At 45.2% G+C, this 18,652-nt stretch overlaps 2 protein-coding genes across 2 annotated transcripts in view; both read right to left on the bottom strand.

Annotated features, from left to right (window-relative positions):
• DMBT1 (deleted in malignant brain tumors 1) overlaps window positions 1–18,652 on the bottom strand; it is a 164,637-nt gene that overhangs the window by 41,032 nt on the left and 104,953 nt on the right. The gene's annotated exons all lie outside the window — the stretch shown is intronic.
• On the bottom strand, window positions 6,644–12,823 carry LOC115900474 (carbohydrate-binding protein AQN-1). The gene is made up of 4 exons (XM_030941383.1): window positions 12,746–12,823; window positions 10,044–10,073; window positions 8,803–8,938; window positions 6,644–6,845 (listed from the first exon to the last, which is right to left on the bottom strand). Exons 1-4 carry the CDS (start codon window positions 12,789–12,791, stop codon window positions 6,644–6,646), a joined length of 414 nt encoding a protein of 137 aa, XP_030797243.1. The 5' UTR covers window positions 12,792–12,823.

Genomic DNA, 18,652 nt, shown 5'->3' with positions numbered 1-18,652 from the left:
TCAGAGATGGTTCCCTCTGTAGAAGAATTGGTTCCAAGTCCACCTTGGCCTGGTCAGGATGGGTTTCTCACCTGGCTCTTGGAGAGCAGCCCTGGTGGCATTGGAATGAGCTACTGTTTGCCCTGCACATGGACCACTTTACACTGAGAATGCACTGCACAGTGTTAAGAAACTGGAAGGCTTTAAACTTAAATTTGACCACTTTGGAGTTGACAGAATAGTAATCAAAGTAGTTAGAAAATAAAATTAATATGAATGAGGTGGCTTCTGCTCTGGGGGATGGGAACATCTAAATTAAAAGTGTATGAGTGAGTCAGGGTGGGGCACAGCAGTCGTGTCTATTCGTAATGCTGTCACCAAAACCTTGACAATGTAAGAGATAAAAGGGAGCACTCAGGGCTGCCCGTAGACAATGTAGTTTGGGACTAGATGCCTTGGACTGTAAGGAGCAATAGATTAAAAAAAGGAGAACCTCTTAAGTTCCCCAAATCCAGAGCTGCATGAAAAAGGAAAAAGAATGATTTCTTGTGATGAATTTATGAGCAACACTCTACATACTACACACAAGATATTTTATAGGAAAGGAGATCATGAGGAAGTTGAGTGCCTAGTTTTCCTCTTTTATCTCTTTCCAGGATTTTTAATAAGTGTTTCTTTTTTTAATGCTATATCAGTTTTAATTTGACTATAGTGGAATCAATTGACATTCATCAGGTCTCATACAATTTTTTCAACCAGTAATAATTGAATGGATGCATTGGATTCCTGTTGGATCATGCAGTGATGCTACCCCTGAACTTCAAATAGAAGTTGAAAAATGGTAGGTGGTTTTTATTTAATTTAAAAGCTAAGTTGTAGCTTTGTTGGTAAATGGAGATTTTGTCTATTCACTGCCCATTTATGTCTTGGAAATTACTGGGAGCCAGTGAACAGTAATTGCCTTAAACATTCACAGGGGATTGTAATTAATACTTACGCTCTTATTACCAAAATGTCTAGGGAGTGACAAGACGCAGGATGCCTAGAGGATCTTATGTAATTTGGTAGAAAGAAAATTTCATATGAGAAGAGGAAAGGAGGAAGCAGAAAAGCATTGGTGGTCTTTGGAACACTTTCCTTCCTGGATGAGATTACCCTCTAACCCCTTCTGACCCCAGGCCCAGGGATCCCAAATATGAAGTTATCTTTGAAGATGGGAGGGAGTCTGTGTTTTCTGTAAACTTCTGCTTTTCTCAGATTACTACTCTGGTCAAAGCCTTTCATGGTTTCCTATCAAGCTTAGCCATGCATAAACATCTATGCCTCAATGTCAAATCTACCGGCAATCCATCCAGTGAGCGTCCTGTCAACACCTACCATGAGCTCAGATGTTGGAGGGGTTATATAAACCCTGGCTGAATCATCTAGGACATCGATCTCGACATCTCTGAGCTTCAAGTTCCTCTCCCACAAATGGATTCAGAACAGTACCTGCCTAATGGGGCTCCTGGACATGTTAAATGTGAGGTATTAGACAGTAATTCTCAACCGGGGTAATTTTGTCCCTCAGGAGGTATTTGTCAACATCTGGAGATATTTTTGGTTGTCACAACTGGCATCTGGTGGAGGGTAGAGATGCTGCTAAACATCCTGCAATTCACAGCACAGCCCCATGACAAAGAATGACCTGACCAAAATGCCAATAGTGCTGAGGTTAAGAAACCCTGATTCAGAACGAGGCCCAGAACATGATAACAGCTCAATATTAGCATTGATATAGATAGATACTTGTATATCTATATAGCGATATATGGGTGTGTGAATATATATACACCCTTGTTGAGGGTAGAGTCCAGACTGCATATATACTTATATATGGGTATATACAACCCATATGTACTTACATAGGGGTATATACACACCCATGTCCACCTCTATATGGATAGAGAGAGAGAGAGAGAGAGCCTGGACTCTACCCTCAACAAGCTTATAAATAGTTGAAGAATGAGACATATACTCATAAATGATGAAAATGGGTGCCCCACCTATCCAACCTTATCTCCTCTGTGCCATAAATCTCCAGTCTCAGCAAACAAGCCTTCAGCGTGTTCTAAAATAGAGTGCTGAGACGTCACCAAGAGCCTGGATGTAGCGGCAGCAGACATGGGTGGGAATAGCTGGTTCATTATCGGGTGAGCTGTGGGATCTCAGCCAAGTTTCCAGGCAGTGCTCAGCTTCATGTTCCCCATCTGTGAGTAGAGGCAGTAATTGTGTCTACCTCATAGGGAGTTGGAGGATTAAATGAGAAAATTTATGAGAAAGATTAAGAACAGCTAATTGAGCATGAGGCTTAGTGAGTACTTCATAGTTACTTCATATTAGCTAAGAGTTTATAATATCTGAATCTCTGTTATTATCATTGGCTCCAAGCTGCCTCACTTCCTGCCTGTCCCGCAGGCTCTGGCCAAGGCTACAGCTAGGCAGCCATTTCTCTCCATCCAAACTACCACCATCTTTCACCTGGACTAATGCAGGAGGCTCTTCAAAGGACCCTCTTACAACTCACAATCCACCCAGCAGCCAGAGTGATATTTTAAAAACACATCATGTTACTTCCTTGTTTAAAACTTTATGTGTTGAATTGTGCCCCACTTCCCGCAAAAGATATGTTGAAGTTCTAATTCCAGTACTTCAGAATGTGACCTTTTTTTGGAAATAGGGTTTCTACAAAGGTAGTTAAATTAAAACAAAGTTGGGAGGATGGGACCTAATCCAATATAACTGGTGTGCTTGTAACAAGGGGGAATTTGGACACAGACCCTTGTGGGGGAAGAGGATATGAAGAAACATGGGGATGAGATGGCCATCTACAAGTCAAGGAACACCAGAGGCTACCAGAAGGTGGGACAACAGCCTGAAACACGTTCTTTTCTAGCACCATCAGAGGAAGTGTGGCCCTGTTGACAGCTTGCTGTTGGACTTCTAGCCTCTGGAACTGTGAGAGAAGTTGCTGTTGTTCTAAACCATCCAGCTGGTGGTGCTCTGTTACAGCAGGAAACAAATGTAAAACCCTTCCATGCTTCCTCTTGCACTTAAACAGGATCCAAGATTCTAACTGTGGCCTGCGAAACCTCCCCTGGTCTGGTCCCTGGTCCTTTCTCTGCTGTCACCTCTTTCTCTCCCCCCACCTTCACTCACTTCAGCCCCACTGAACCTCTTTGAGCACCCAGAACAAGCCCAGCTTGCTCTTGCTAAAGATCCTCTGCTCTTGCAGGAATGCTCTTTCTGCAGATAGCTGGCTCCACATTTTGGCTGAAATGTCACCCCTCCAGAGACAAAGGTCACTGAATGCTTAATATATCTGGGCTTCATCAGCACAACAGAACAAATGGTCTTTGCTGAGCTTCCCTCACCCACAGATGATTGCCAAGGTCAACAATATGTCCCCAAAAGGCAGAATATTTGATGGGCAAAGACAGTTTCCTCATTCCTCTGCTGGATTCACTTTTCCATTGGTCATGTTCAGTTTATCATCACTCTCTCATTTTTATTTCTTCTCATTTCCTACTGGATACCTGAAGTATTCAGTAAAGATAAGATTAAAACCTCAAGTTCAAGAGCAATATGGGGGGGGCGGGGAAGCTGGCCAGGCAGAAATGACAGGTGACACTGTAGATAGTTTCTGGAATGACTGCTCCTTGGGGCCCCACAAACCTCCCTCTGAAACCTGAGCCCAGCGCTGCCTGCGTGGGCAGCCTCACATTTGTCCTCTATGAGTCTGCCCTGCTGGTGATCAGCCACCCAACCACAGGTGGATGCTCGACCCAATTCACACAAATCAGTCTCTCCCTGGAAATTTCCAGACAGAAATCAGAGGTGCAGGTGAATCTTTGCTGTCACTTTGAACTATGAACAATGGTATGGCTTGAATCTGTGTCCCCTCGCAAAAACTCATGTCGAATTGTACCCCCCATTTCCCCAATGTTGGAGGTGGGGCCTGGTCGGCGGTGTTTGGATGATAGGGGAGGATTTCTCAAGAATGGTTTAGCACCATCCCCTTGGTGCTGTTCTCATGACAGTGAGTGAGTTCTCTTGAGATCTGGTCATTTAAAAGTGTGTGGCACCCGCCACCCCCTGCCTCTCTCTTGCTGCTGCTTTGGCCCTGTGAAGTATCTGCTCCCCCTTTGCCTTCTGCCATGATTGGAAGCTTCCTGAGGCCTCTCTGGAAGCTCAGCAGATCCCAGTGCCATGTTTCCTGTACAGCCTGTGGAACTGTGAGCCAACTAAACCTCTTTTCTTTATAAGTTACCCAGTCTCAGGTATTTCTTCGTAGCAATGTGAGAATGGTCTAACACAAACAGATACACTTGGGAGCTGAGCTGTGAGGCAGCCGTCCTCTACAACAAGCACAGAGAAGAGGACGTTGCCAGGCTGGAGGGGAGGAGGAAGTGAAACACAAGGGTCAGGCGAGGTGGCATCAAAAACAGAGAGGTGAGGGCAGCTTCCCAAATTGCTTCCCTGTCTCCACTGCCCCTTCAGTTCTGAGACTTACTCCTGAATCCTTCAATAAATTTCCTCATTTTTTGCTTGATCTACCTAAAGTGTATTTCTGTTACTTGCAACAAAAGTGACATTCACTAAGGTAATAGCAAGTGATTCTTCTCAGCATTTAGTCAACCTGGAAGAAGCAGGTAAATGGAGGTAGATAAATAGATATATTAATAGATTGACTTACATGGAAATATAGATATAGGAACAAATGTCGGTGGTGCTTCTTGCTGGTGTCATTATCCTTTTTTGGAAGAGCATGATAAGAAGTAGTGAATCAGGCTGGGCATGGTGGCTCATGCCTGTAATCCCAGCACTTTGGGAGGCCAAGGTGGGCAGATCACCTGAGGTCAGAAGTTCGAGACCAGCCTGGCCAACATGATGAAACCCTGTCTCTACTAAAAATGCAAAAATTATCCAGGTGTGGTGGCAGGTGCCTGTAATCCCAGCAACTTGGGAGGCTGAGGCAGGAGAATTGCTTGAATCCAGGAGATAAAGGTTGTAGTGAGCCAAGATCATGCCACTGCACTCTAGCCTGGGGGACAGAGTAAGGCTTCATCTCAAAAATAAATAAATAAATAAATAAAGAAGAAGTACTGAATCAGATTGGCCAGCCAATCAGTTGGGTCCCTAACTGCTATAGTTTGGATGTGTATTCCCTCTAAATCCTACATTGAAATATAATCCCCAGTGTTTAAGGTGTAGCCTGCTGGGAGGTGATTGGATCATGGGGGTGGATTTCTCATGAATGCTTTAGCACCATCTCCTTGGTGCTGTCTTTACAATAGTGAGTGAGTTCTCGCAAGATGTGGTTGTTTAAAAGTGTGTGGCACCTCCTCCCCAACTCTCTCTGTCTCTTGCTCCTGCTTTGCCATGTAAAGTGCCTGTTCCCCCGTTGCCTTCCGCTTTGATTGGAAGCCTCCTAAGGCCTCCTAAGAAGCAGATGCTGTTATGCTTCCTGTATAGCCTGCAGAACCATGAGTCAATTAAATCTCTTTTCTTATAAATTACCCGGTCTCAAGTATTTCTTTATAAGTATGCAAGAATGGCCCAACACACGAACCCAGCTATATTATAGTATAGTAATAGCCATTAAGTCAGTTCACTAAAACACTGAACTTCCATCTCGTTGGGAAAGGATGTCTTCCCAGAAGGCCATGGATATTTTTCAATAGAAAATGGTTCCAGGAGCCTTCAAAGATGTCAAGTTAACCAAAGAGCAATTGGAGAAGGGCACCAGCCTACAAGTGAGGAGTGAAAAGTTTAGATCCCACCTCAAACATCCAAGATAGCATTTGAAGTCAACTTTCCAAAGAGTATTTAACTGATTCTCATCCATAAATATTATGGAAAGTTTCATTTTATACATAGCAGGAACTTAAGCATCATTTGTAGGCCCACTACTGTCATGAGCGAGGCAGAACTACTGGTTTTATGGAGAGTTGGCTATACATATGGTCATGCACATTTGAGCTATAATTGGAGAGGTTTTATTCCTTAATCTCTACATTTCACAGAAAAACCTTAGCTGGGTATATTCGTAGAGAAACAAATGTCTGTTCAAAATGTTATGTGACAGCTGAAAACAACATAGGTAACTGAAGGGTGGTGATCACACAAACAAGGTGGGCTTTTTGTTTTACTCCATGCAGAGGTTTGTAAGGGACCCAGTCCCATATGTAGTCTAATGTGTTTTTGACCAGTAGAATATATATATTATATATTCCTCATAGTATATAGTTCATGTACTACTCACTTTGCATAAATACACTAGAAAATGCCACAGGGCTTATAATAAGATCAACAGAGAGAAAGATGGCTTCTCAGAGATACACACTTCTATATCAAGAAGATAGGAACGATAAAGAAAGTTATCACATATGATCTTCTAACCCCAAAGATGTGGTTGTACAGAAATGCTGGGACAGAACCCATATCTTTTTCTGGAAGGGTCACAGGGTCACACTCCCTCTCCCTCACCCAACGCTGGTCCAGGAGAACTGTGACTCAATCTTATTTCTGCAGTCCCAGGTGTAGCCTCTGCCCAACATATGCAGAGCCAGGCTCGGGCTGAGCAGGGGAGCATCAGCAGGTGCCTCTTCCCCCCACCTACCTATTAATGTGTTGACCAAGCATCAACAAAGTAATATATTTCAAAGAAAGTGGGTGGATGACTGGGTTCTCTGGAGTACTTGATGGTGATGATGTTGGAAGAAGAGTGATAGAATGTACTGAAGGCTTCACAAATCCTGCCCAAGGACTCAGACCCTGGAGGTCCATCCAGCACTTCCACATACTCTTTGCCACATGCAAATCCTCTGTGTCAGAAGAAAAGGCAACCATCAGCATTTGAACTTGTCCTCCAGCCAGGCTGCCACCTCCCTCCACCAATGAATCCTCACTAGATCCCAACAGCTTTGCTCATGAGAAGTGCAAGGGCAGATGAGAACGAAAGAAGGTAAGTTTGTCAGTTCTTCAATAGCGCAAGCAGGGGCCCGAGCACCCCCTCCATCTTCCCAGAAACCTTCCCCTCCACCAGGGCAGCAGGTAGCTTCCCAGTCTCATGGTTTCCATGTCTTCTAGGAGGCCCAGCCCATGGCCCTAGGATTCCAACCAGGAATTTTAGTCAAAACATCAGCTATGTTTCAAGTTCCCCAAACAGAGAATGCAGCCAGCAGAGTGGTATGTTTCCTTAAACCACAACCTCTGTGTCAGGACAAAAATCATCAGAAATGAGTGTGTGGACACCACTCCCTGGTTCCTGCATTCCTCTCCCCTGGCAGATGGGACAGGAAGAGGTGAAGCATGAACCCCCACTAGCATAAGTTTGGCCTTGCTTACCCACGGCAGAGGAGAGAGGGGTCTCCATCTCCATCCTGTGAGAGACAAGCTGCACATGGGAGCTCTCAGTCCTGGGAGAACTCCCTACTTCCCTCTCCTCCCTGTGCTTTTCCAGTTCTGATCTCCATCCCTCATCCTCAGCCCCCAGCAGGTCTCAGTTCACAAGAGAGGGGCTGGAGCCTTTCTGGGGTATAACAAGGCAATAAGGGGACACCCCACCAGGATACACACAGGGCTGACTTTATACTAGTTTTGCTGTTGGCCCAGCCTGAGTTCCTCCTTGGTGCCAAGGACAATCAAATTCAAAATCAACTTTGAAAAGGACAAAGGGACAATGTGGGAAAATGTCCATAGCTGCCCATTCCTCTGGCCCTGGGGAAATTATGACACAGGAAGTACACAACTCTTTCATTCCAGGTCCCCCCTCAACCTCCTTCTCTCCTTGTTTCCCCATCTGAGTCTTTTTGGCCACACGTCCTTTTTTGAATCCCTGGGCCTCAAGTTGGGTAGACAGTTTAAACCCTGTATTTGAGGCAGCTGTCTCAAAGTGTCCTTGATCCCATAGAACTGTATAATGTAGTGGGATTCTGAGCCCATAGGCTGTCTGGAGGAGACAGGGCCTCTGGGTCACACAGTTCCACCATCTGTCTCATCCACCATTGTGGGCTGTGTTTGGCTTGGTCTGGAATTGATGGAAATGTGGTTTCCATGCTGAAATCAGTGAACAGTGCCCTGGGATAGCAATGGAGTAACTTAGGCTGCATTGGAAATGCCTTCTGTGGCTTTATCACTTCATTCATTCATTCATTCGTTTAAGAAAAATACCTGCAATCCAAAGACAGACTCCTGGTAGACACAAATGAAGTCATAGGCAAGAGTAATATTACACTAGTGTAGAGCATTCCAGGGGTATTATGTAAACTCCTGTGAGAAAAAGATCTCTCCTCCTCTGCAGAGAGTCAGGAAAGTGGTTTTATTGTTATGGAGGTTGTTGGCCTTGAGCTAACTCATGAAATACAACATGAAAACCCTTTGCAGAGGGCAAATGAGTCTGGCAGGGATTGAAGGATGCATTCCAGGCAGAGGGCAGGTATGACCAAATGCAAGGAGCTGCTGGACTTTGGTATGTCCAGGAAACTCAGTATAATGGCTCAGCCCATAGCAGGGTCCAGAGAGAAGTGATTAGAAGTGAGCAGAGAAGAGAAGCCAATTGTGAAGAATGAGAAAGGCACGACAAGAAGATAAACTTTGTTCGGAAAATAACGAGTCAGTGTAAAGCTTTCAACAGGAAGTGAAAATGCAGTCAAATTGTGTGTCAAATGGCTGTTGTGGATGGGTGGAGGGTGGGTGGAGGGTGAACCATAAGAAGTCAAGATGGGATCCTTTCTAGAAATAACAATATCATCAAAGAAAACTCACAACCCCAGTACTCACTTGAGTTCTGGAATGGCCACCATGACTATTTCCCCGGGGTTCAACTCGATGATCCAGACACATTCAGTTTTCGGCCCAACGTAGTTGAAGATCCTGCCGTATTCATCTGTATAGTGGCCCCCACAGTCACTGGGTGCTACAAGAGGAGAAACAGGGCCCAGGCACTGCTGGGATGCTCTAGGCCTGGGATTGGCTTGGTCATTCTGGGGGCCCCTGTCATTACTGGTTCTCCCAACTTCCCATCCTTGGGAAGAAAATTCAACCTTAATGGCCCAGTCTGATGGCTCCACAAACAAGGTGGGCTTTTTGGTTTTAGTCTATTTGGAGTTTATTAGGGGACCCACACTCATTTTAAAGTACAATTTTTTATGACGAGTGGGAAATAGAGGAACTTAACTCTGCTTACTAAAACTTTCTCACCAATCGTATTGCCCAATTGGTGAACAGAAAATCAGCACAAACACTATCTTTCCATTTCCCTACAGATCTTTTCTTAGGGCAGGCTGGACAAATAACAAATAGGCAACGCTCCTGCCCCATTAGTACTCCAATCCCTGAACAAATGAGAATCCATCTCCTTGAGGTTCAATGATGCCTCAGGCTCCGAAAGTGTGACTGAGGATGAAAAGAGCACTTTCCTTGAGTGGTCAAATGTGTTCTGGTTTCTAAAGCACTTAGCTTGCACCCAGCAACTGGTTAAGCACTAGGTGAACCCACCAATCAATCAACAAGCCACCCTGCATCACAAGAAACTGCTCCTCCCTCTAGCCTGCATCCTCATGGAGAAGCTCGAAGGAAGAGGGAAGTACCACAGCCTAGAGGAAGCAGGTTAGAGGGAGGAGCAGTTTCCTGACACCGAGGATGGAGCAATTCCTCAGATCACCAGACTCCAGGTGTTTAGAAGAGGCTCCCATACTCCAGGAACACGGGCTCTGTGGAGTGGCAGCTCCTCTCCCTGCCCAGCAAGCTGGTCAGACAGAGGGCAGAAGAGATTTCGGGGGGCTTGGAGGTGTTGGGGAAGTTGGGAGGAGGCTCATGAAGGGGAGCACTGAGAGGGTGGGAGGGGGAATTAGGGATTATGAAGGTTGAATCTAATTATCAGGTACAGAAACACCAAGTCCTTTAGGACAAGAATTGTCCCTGGTACATGCCCTTCTCATTGATCCATTTGGATTTCAACCCCAAAACAGTGTCTCTGTGTGAGGCAAGGGAAACAGGATAACAGTCTTGTCTGCATTTACCTGTGGCAAATGGAGCTGTAACAGTTGTGGCTGAAAGACAAAAAAAAAAAAAAAAAAAAAATGAAAATCTGAACTTACCAATGGGTGAAAGCAGAAGAAAGGAAAATGACTACACTGTGAAGAGGAGCTTGAGTGCAAAGGGACAGAGCTGAGCAGGAAGAAGAGATGGCATCACTGTCCCCATTTCTGGGAACAGCCCTGGGTCACCCAGAGAGAAGGATGGAAGGAAGGAATGGCTCTCAGCACTCACAAATTCACAAACCAGCTCACTCAAAGCATTCTCATTTTTCCCATTCCACTCAATTAAAGTTCAATTGTCTCACTCTGGAGCCGTGGTCAGAAATGACTGCTCTGATAGAGTGGTCAACTTGTCTTAAATTACCTGAGACATTCCTGATTTTTTAGCTAAAGGTCTCACGTCCCACTTTCCTGGGAAAAAATAAAAGTCAGCTACCTTAACTGTGATATAAACACTTCTTCTTTTAAATTCTGTAACAAAACCAGTGATTAATTTGATTTTGAAATAAATCTGTTGACTAAAATTTTTAAGTGAGTAGAAGTGAGCCATGTTTATTTATGGAAATTTCATTATTCAGGGACCGGAGCTAAATACCTGGATCCAAGCCAGCCCTGCATACAATCTCATACATCCCACAGTGTGCATGACACTGGGCTCACTGACAGGCTATGATCTAGCAGACAGGTGCGTGGGTTCAGAATCAGAAGGCCCTGGTTAACTATCCCTAGCAGCCTAGAGCTGAATGGCTTTGGACAAAGTTTTTACTCTCCCTAAGCCTCAGTCATTCATCTATACAATGGGCATCTTGATTTTAACTACCTTACAGGATGAAGCTGGGTGTACGACCCCATGGCCCAATGCCCAGCACAGGATAGTCTGGGACACACCTGATCTGTCACTCTAACGCTTTCAAGACTGTTGCTTCATTTTCCAAATGACATGATGTTTATTTACTGAGTAAATTAGCCATCCTCATAATGCTACAGAACCTATTCTGACAAGAAAGTCAACCAGGACATCTTAGCTGTTCTTCCTGGGCCTGAGATTATATTGGTCCTTTGTGGGTGCAAAGAAGAGTCTCCCCACAGTTGGGGCCTCTGCCAAGTTGGTTCTGGAAGAAATAAATCATGATTCCCCAGAAAGCAGACCTCAAGTGCAAATCCTGAATATGCCTGTCATATTGAGTGACATTTCTGTACTGTCACCACATCTACCTTAAATTCTTTTCATCTAGATTCTTAGGCAAAGGCCTTGAGGCATGGGGAAGAAGCCACCCCTTAACAATAACTAACGACACAGTCTCTCAGGCTGTGAGGCTAATGGTCACTCCAGGGAGCTTTAGTAATTAACTTTTCTAAATGTGCTTTAATGGAATCTTTTGCTTCACTAACTCCTAACAACAGCCCTGTTGAGGCACCCCAATTCTACAGCTGAGGAGAGGTTGGGTGACTTGGCCAAGCCTACGCAGCACTCATTAGCTTCTGCGTTTAAGCTCAGCGCCTGCCTCTTTTTCATCAAGTTGTCTTTGTGTCTCCTGACTTCACCAAGGACAAGGAAACCAAATGTCAAGCATATTAAATTTTTCCACCAAGCTCTCAGGGTTCCTATGACCAGTGGCCCTAAGGCCTCACTGTAGCCCCAATTTAAACAGAAGCTGTAAGTGGGTGTCTGAGTTGGAAATGTAGATGGGCATCTGAAGCTTTAGCCAGAGGTGGCCACACAGAGCTGGGGCCTACAGCGAGGCTGAAATCCTGGCAGGGGAGGAGAGCACCCGGTGACAGGGCCGCCCCTGACGAGAGTGTGCAGTTGGCAAGCGGAGCAGCGCAGGAGAAATGGGAAGGTTGGAAAGGACTGGGCGAGGGCAAGAGAGGAGAAAGAAGTGAGGAGAGTAGGAAACAAGGAGGTCAGGAAGGAAAGGGGAGAGGAAGAGGAGGACACAAAGAAAGAAGGTGGGGAGAATGAGGGAAACAGCCAGCGGAAGAGAGACATACAGACAAAGAGCTCTCCCCGAGGAAATCTATGCCCTCTTCCTTTCCTGCCTGCATTCAAAATCAGTTGGCCAATCCTCATCAGTTACACAATTCCCAGGGCTCAGCCCTCTAGAGGGCAAGTGACTCCCCCTCTTCCAGGCATTCCCAGCCAGCGGTGGGAGCTGCTGGTTATTGCTCCTCCTGAAGTTGCTGCAGCAGCCGTGTGACAACTCACTAGGCCGATGCAGAGCTCCCTCCTGCTGTGAGCTCCCCCGAGGGCCACAGTTACCCCCCTCGGAAGTCCCCAGACACATTCCATGCAGGGCACCCTCACCAAGACATTGCCTGCCATCAGACCACCTGGAAAGCGTCCAAAGCAAGACCATGTCTGATTCTCTCAGATGCTTCTGGGTGAGGCCTGCAGAACCAGCATACATTGATTAAGGCAGGAAGGAGGGTCACAGAGCACATCAAAACAGGGAGCTCAGGTACCCAGAAATGTTTAAAAATTACGATGGCATCAGCACAATGACATAGATATTTTCCTATTTGTCTCTTCCTCCACCAGCACTAAGTGAAACATTTTGTATAGAAGAGAGTATCTTTCAGCTAATCAGCCATGAGCTTCTTCCTTGGCAATAAGCAAATTAAAAAATCTCTGCAGTTGAAAACAGTGCGAGGTCCAGGAGAAAGGGCCTGGGGCCATGCGTTACCTATACTGCACAGCAGCAGCCAAGCAAAGGCTCTGGACAGCCTCATCCTCAGCAGGGCCTGGCACCAACCTCAGGAGTGAGCTCAGCTCTGCTGGCTTGGGGTTATGGAGAAACACCCATGAAATCTGATCTTTTCCCTCCCATCTGGAGCCAAGATTGGCCAAGCTGTAGGAGCTGAGGGTGCTGCAGGATCACCTGGGTGGTCTAGAGAGGGAGGGGTGAGGTGTGGCTAGATGCTAATCAACACTGATCTTTCTCAGCTGGGTTCCAGGTCACCTAGACAGAGATATAATGGCCAGGTGCTCCTTCTCCTTTCTCCGCTAGGCAGACTCAGGGGAAGTATCACAGGCTGGCCTCAATCCATGATCTCCTACTGGGGCAGCCCTCTTTCTTCGGGTTAACTTGTAGCATTTGCAGCTGTATTACATTGCGGAAGCCTCACAACACCCCAGAGGTGAGGCAGGCCAGGAGTCCTCGGAAAACTGAAGATTTGAGACCCAGAGAGAACCAGGAGACTTTCCCAAAGTCACAGGGCATTAGGGGCAGAACCAGGGTGAGGTCCTGAACTCCTGACTGCCCGTCTCTCCCAGAGCCCTCTCTGTGTCACTGGAGAGCAAAGGCGTGAAATCAGGCCCTTGAGCAGATCAAGGTGTGAGTGGGTCACGGTGGGGCCACTGCAGGGGCAGGCCCACCCATATGGGAATGTCCAGGTGGATGGCATGAGTACCTGTGTCTGCCTGTATTGCACATGTGTCATGCCAGGATCCACATGGCTCAGTCCCAGGGCAGGGTCACGGTTAAAAGAGGCTTCTGTGGAGAACAGGCTGGAAATTTCTTAGAAGCTTACACAGAGAGTTTCCTTATGGTCTAGAAATTCCACTAGCTGTATAAAGAGAATTAACAGCATATGTCTAGGTATAAATTTGTACATGAATGTTCATAGTAGCATTGCTTACATTAGCTAAAGAGGGGAAACAATATAATATCAATGGATGAACAGATGAAGAAAACTTGGTATAGCCATAATGGGAATTAATTAATCCATATGAAGGAATGTGAGCCAATTTGCCAACCAAAGACTGACCAATTTATACAACAATCAGGACTTCATGAGGACCCATTTTCCTAAACTCTAACCAACTCCTGATTTTGTCATATCTTTTAATATGTCTTATAATCAAATATGATGGAAATAATACCTAATGTTATAAAATGCATTTCCCCAAAGTCCAATGGGGCTGGCATCCTTTCAATGCCTCCACTCCCACAGCAGCTCTTTCGGAAATGCCTGTTCATATCTTCAGGACAATCTTGTATTGCATCACTCGTCTTCTTATGGATCATAGAAGCCACCGTTGGCCTTTCCTTCCCACAACTTTATTTGCACAGGCCCTAATGATTTCACAGTGTGAAGGAGCTTTCCAACTCAAGTAGAACAGACTGACACTGCTGGGCTGGGAGCCCAGTTGTTTCTCCCTACTCAGAAGTCGCTGAAAATGGCTGTTTGGTGTTAAGCCCCCATGTATTACTAAAGTGAGCTGCAATACTTCCTCACAATTTGCCTTCCTCCTCTTTCTCCAGATACCCTGTCCCATTACCCCTCATTCACCCTACTTCTGGCTCTGGGCTGGGAAGAGGTCAAAGCTCCCCACCATTGGATGTGAATGCCAAGATGGAGCAAACGCTGGAGCCCATGGAGAGGATGCATCCTTCCTCTTCTACCCCAGCCCAAGGATCCTGCCATGGGCTCCAATGTGTCAGGATAGCTATGTGTCTTCCAGCAGCGTCCCCGCATGGCTGTGGCTGCCTGAGGGAACAAAGACCTAGTATCTTTTCTAGAGGACCCTGGAAACCAAAGTCTTGGGTACCGCAAGTCACGACGTCCACTTGGAGGAAAGATTTGGGTTAGCCCCAGCTTCTGAGGATTTGCGTCCCTCAGATCTTTATCCTCCCAGGTCGTCCCTTGCTCCTATGTAGCCCTAAGTTGATTTGTTTATTTCCCTTTGTATGTTCTTCTCTCATAGCCTGCTGCACTCAGACCTGTCCTCTGCTTCTCCAGGAGAGGTTAGTAATTCTCTGCATCTTGTTCAAAGACCCCTGTGACTTATTGCCATCCACAGTGTCAGAACTGTCCAACTGGTCTCCTCTGTTCCAGGTCTGCCATTATCTGCCTCCTCATCACCCTTACTTTTACTTTACCAGGAAGAGTTTTAGGGTCTGATGGGCATTTTGTGTGTTGTCTCCCTAGCATGATTTTCCAGTTGGAAACAAAAAAAAAAAAAAACAACTTTTTTCCAAGTTATCTATTTTCACCCAGCATACCCAATGTGTCTTGGGAGCAACTGACCCCAAGCTCAGCTCCAAAACTTGGCCTGAGTAGAGTAGGAAGGTGGCATGGATGGTGACAAGAAGGCTCACCCTCTGTATCAGTGATGGATGCAGACTCGAATGTGTGACCCAAATTGGTCCAATGGCGTCAAAGGAAGGTGTGACTCAGAGGGAGGTGGACACGACTGCTCCCCACTTGCTGCCAGGATGAGGATGAAGCCAAATGGCAGAGCTGCAGAGCAAGGCAATGGTGGGAAGGCCACGCCAGAGCTGCTGGTGACGTCAGTCCCAAAGCCTCTGCATTGTCCAGACACAGGCGTCAATCCCTGTCCTTGTTGTTTAAGCCAATTGGAGATGGGGTTTCTGTGCATGTAGCTGAAAACATCCTAAGCTCTACAAGGCCCCCTGAACACCAGAAATTAAAGTGCTTGCTCTTTAGAGAGTCTTGGAAGAATGAGAACCATCCATCACCTGCTAAAGTCCCCCAGGCTGAGCAGACCTGCCACGGCACCTCATTTTGGAGATTCCAAACAGCTTGGGCGGGTGGTGCCACAGAAACCTCCAAGGTCCCTTTGACAAAATGCTGACTATGTCAACTTCCAGAGGCCTTGAGGCTCATGTGCGTGTGTGTGCTTCTGTTTACTGCCTCACCAAACTCCAGACACCAGCCACAGCCATCAGAAAATACAGCCATCTAAATTACAAGACTAAGCAGAGGGATATATGCAAAACATTATGCTTGGGAAACACTCATCCTGAAGAGTTATGTAAAATGGTAGTTACTGAATAAAGTAACCGTAATCTATTGACTGGGCTTCTGAAAATCAAATCATGGAAAGCCAGCCTATGGCTAACCCCCAAGCCCTTATGCCGGTAACTACAGCAAAAATTCCATCTTCATTTGGCAATATCTTTTCCTATGCTTATTTGTTATCTGTCTATCTTCTGTGAAAGAAAAATAAAAACTCCAAACTCCAATTTACTATGTCAAAAGGAAAAGTGAAACTAAGCTGAAAGCTGAGGCATGCAAGAAGCTGCCTTTCCTTTTGTTCCTAAGCAGAGAGCTACAGATAAAAGGTTAAATATCTATGCAGGTAGTTACTGTATGTTCACCTTATCTTACGTAAAATGCTTATTTACTGAGTGTGAGAAAAACTCATGATTGACTATCTCCTACCTGCTCCTTTTCTTAAGACTTTAAAAATGTTTTGAAAGTAATTGAGTTAAGATTATTGATTGAGAAGGAAACAAAATCAACACAATGAAATGTAGGAACAGAGATGCAAGAGAAGCTGCTTAATCCTACACCTTCCAGCCCGAGCGGCACAGCATAGACATGTGGATGACCTTCTTTCCCTTCCAGCCTTCTTTTCCCCTTTAAGTACTGAAGCCCACAAAATCATCTTGGGACCACAAGCTTTTTCTGTGATTGTGTGTGTGTGTGCGTGCGTGTATGTGTTTGTTTTTTCAATTTCTGGTCATGTCCTTAACCTTGGCAAAATAAACTTTTAAATCACTTGAGACCTGTCTCAGATACCTTTTGGTTTACAAATTGGTGACCAACTAAGGAGCCTCTGAGTGGAGGTGCCCCTAACCTTTGATGAATCTCCTGTGTGTGCTTGGTAGTGGCTTAGGCTATCTTTATTTCTCAAATAAATGGGACAATTTGCTGAGTCTTGGGAGCTTCTCCACTCCAGAGAATCTGATCTCCCCCAAAACTGGGTGAGATCTAAGGTTTATTTTGCCGTACAACTCCTTTTCTGGAGTTTTACTCGCTTCCAACAAGGAAGGTAAGTTTGTTTTCCTGCTTTCGATGACATTGGAAAGAGGAAAGTAAGTCCTTCCTGGAATTTCCACTTACTTGCAACAGGGAAGGTGAGTTTGAGTTTTTTTCCTGCTTCTAAGATGGTAGAGAGCAATCTTCAGCCTGGGACCCATTCCTAGGTAAGTAGCTGAGTTGCGATACTGTGTTGAAAATTCTCCTTACTGACTAAAAGTTAAGACTGATAACCAGCTGGTCTTAATTTCTTCTTACCATTAGAGTGTTCAGTGGGGCAGGTGGTGACACAGAAACCTTCAAGGTCCCTTTGACTAAACGCTGACTATGTCGACTTCTCAGAGGTCCGGAGGAACACGTACATATTGGCTCCTTCAGTTTACTGCTTCACCAAGATCTCCAAATAGCCATCCTCCTCCGTCATCCAAAAAATACAGCTATATGAATAAGAAGAATAATCATACTGTTTGTTTTTTGGGGGTTTTTTTTTTAGTCTTTCTCCCATTGGATTTGACCAACTGTACTGGGCTTGGTCAAATCTGGATAATAATTCCAAATTACGGAGAATGAGGCCTCTGAATTGGCTAAAATCCCCCACAGCTGCAAAAAGAAAAACAAAAAGACAGGCTCTTGGTTTCTCTGTTCACTTCGTTTCTTAAAAATTGTTGTTTCACTTGCTTTTCTTCTGTCCTGTTGCCATCTTCAGTACCAAGTGAAAGAAAGATCCAGAAAAGGCTTCTAATAATTGGGATCCTTAAAAAGCTCAGGATAAAGGCACCACTCACTCCTTTTAGGGCTGTTCTTCTTTCTTTGTGGAGTTTCAACAGTCGTGGGCAGATTCTTCTCATGTCTAAAGCTCTCCTGTCTTGTATTGCATTACCTGGTTTCTTTGGCTTTGAGGGGTACCAGAGATTACCTTGTACTGTGAGAGGATCAGACTTTTGTGTATGTAATGGCAGATGACAGCTACAATTTTAGGGGTGGCTGAGGATAGTTGACAGGAAATCGTCATTACTACAGGGAGATACTCCTTTCTTCACACATTTGGATAAGAACATTGTGGTTTAGTCTTTAAAAAATGCATGCTTTCTTGGCCCCATTCCCCAAAGAGCTCTACCCTAAAGCCAGTCATCTAATCAAGCTAAGTTAAAAGACCACCTGTCATTAGCCGGGCATGGTGGTGGGCCCCTGTAGTCCCAGCTACTCAGGAGGCTGAGGCAGGAGAATGACATGAACCCGGGAGGGGAGGTTGTGGTGAGCTGAGATTGCATGACTGCACTCCAGACTGGGCAACACAGTGAGACTCCATCTCAAACAAAAACAAAAACAAAAACAAACAAACAAACAAAACCTATCAAATTAAGTCACTTTAATAAAAACATTTTGTAAAGAAAATTTACATCATTAAAGGAAATCTGTTTTGTAAGAGAATCTCCGTCTCTGCATCTGTACCGCTAGGAACCTTAACTGGGGGAAGACAATGGCTTAAAGTTTACATAACAGACCTTGACTTTGTTTAGGTCTAAGTCTGTGCCTTTGAGATGTACATTTTCTACCCTGTTTCACCGAAGCCGTGTCTTTGGAGTTGTACATTTAGAGTTGCTTAGTTAACAATTATTTTGGACGTGGAACAGATCATCAGGAGATTAATAATCTAAAGTAGGGGACAGAAAACTTTTGAAAACACACCAAGATCTGCCTCTGTCTGTGTCCATCTATAGAATTATATGTGTCATGTGGAAGTGATATTTCAAGACCAAGTTATATGAAAGAGCTCTAATTGTCTTAAAGAAAAGTCTAAA

Source organism: Rhinopithecus roxellana, chromosome 11, assembly GCF_007565055.1.
Source record: "Rhinopithecus roxellana isolate Shanxi Qingling chromosome 11, ASM756505v1, whole genome shotgun sequence".
Classification (NCBI taxonomy): Eukaryota; Metazoa; Chordata; class Mammalia; order Primates; family Cercopithecidae; genus Rhinopithecus; species Rhinopithecus roxellana.
This window is presented reverse-complemented; position numbering and strand designations above follow the sequence as displayed.

What these genes read in the sequence shown, in the direction of transcription:
- LOC115900474 (XM_030941383.1), bottom strand. Translation starts at nt 12,791, where the DNA reads ATGAGGCTGTCCAGAGCCTTTGCTTGGCTGCTGCTGTGCAGTATAG. An exon ending in GCTGCTGCTGTGCAGTATAG is followed by an intron (nt 10,074 to 12,745) that starts GTAACGCATGGC and finishes TTTGTCTTTCAG; the next exon opens with CCACAACTGTTACAGCTCCA. An exon ending in TACAGCTCCATTTGCCACAG is followed by an intron (nt 8,939 to 10,043) that starts GTAAATGCAGAC and finishes CTCCTCTTGTAG; the next exon opens with CACCCAGTGACTGTGGGGGC.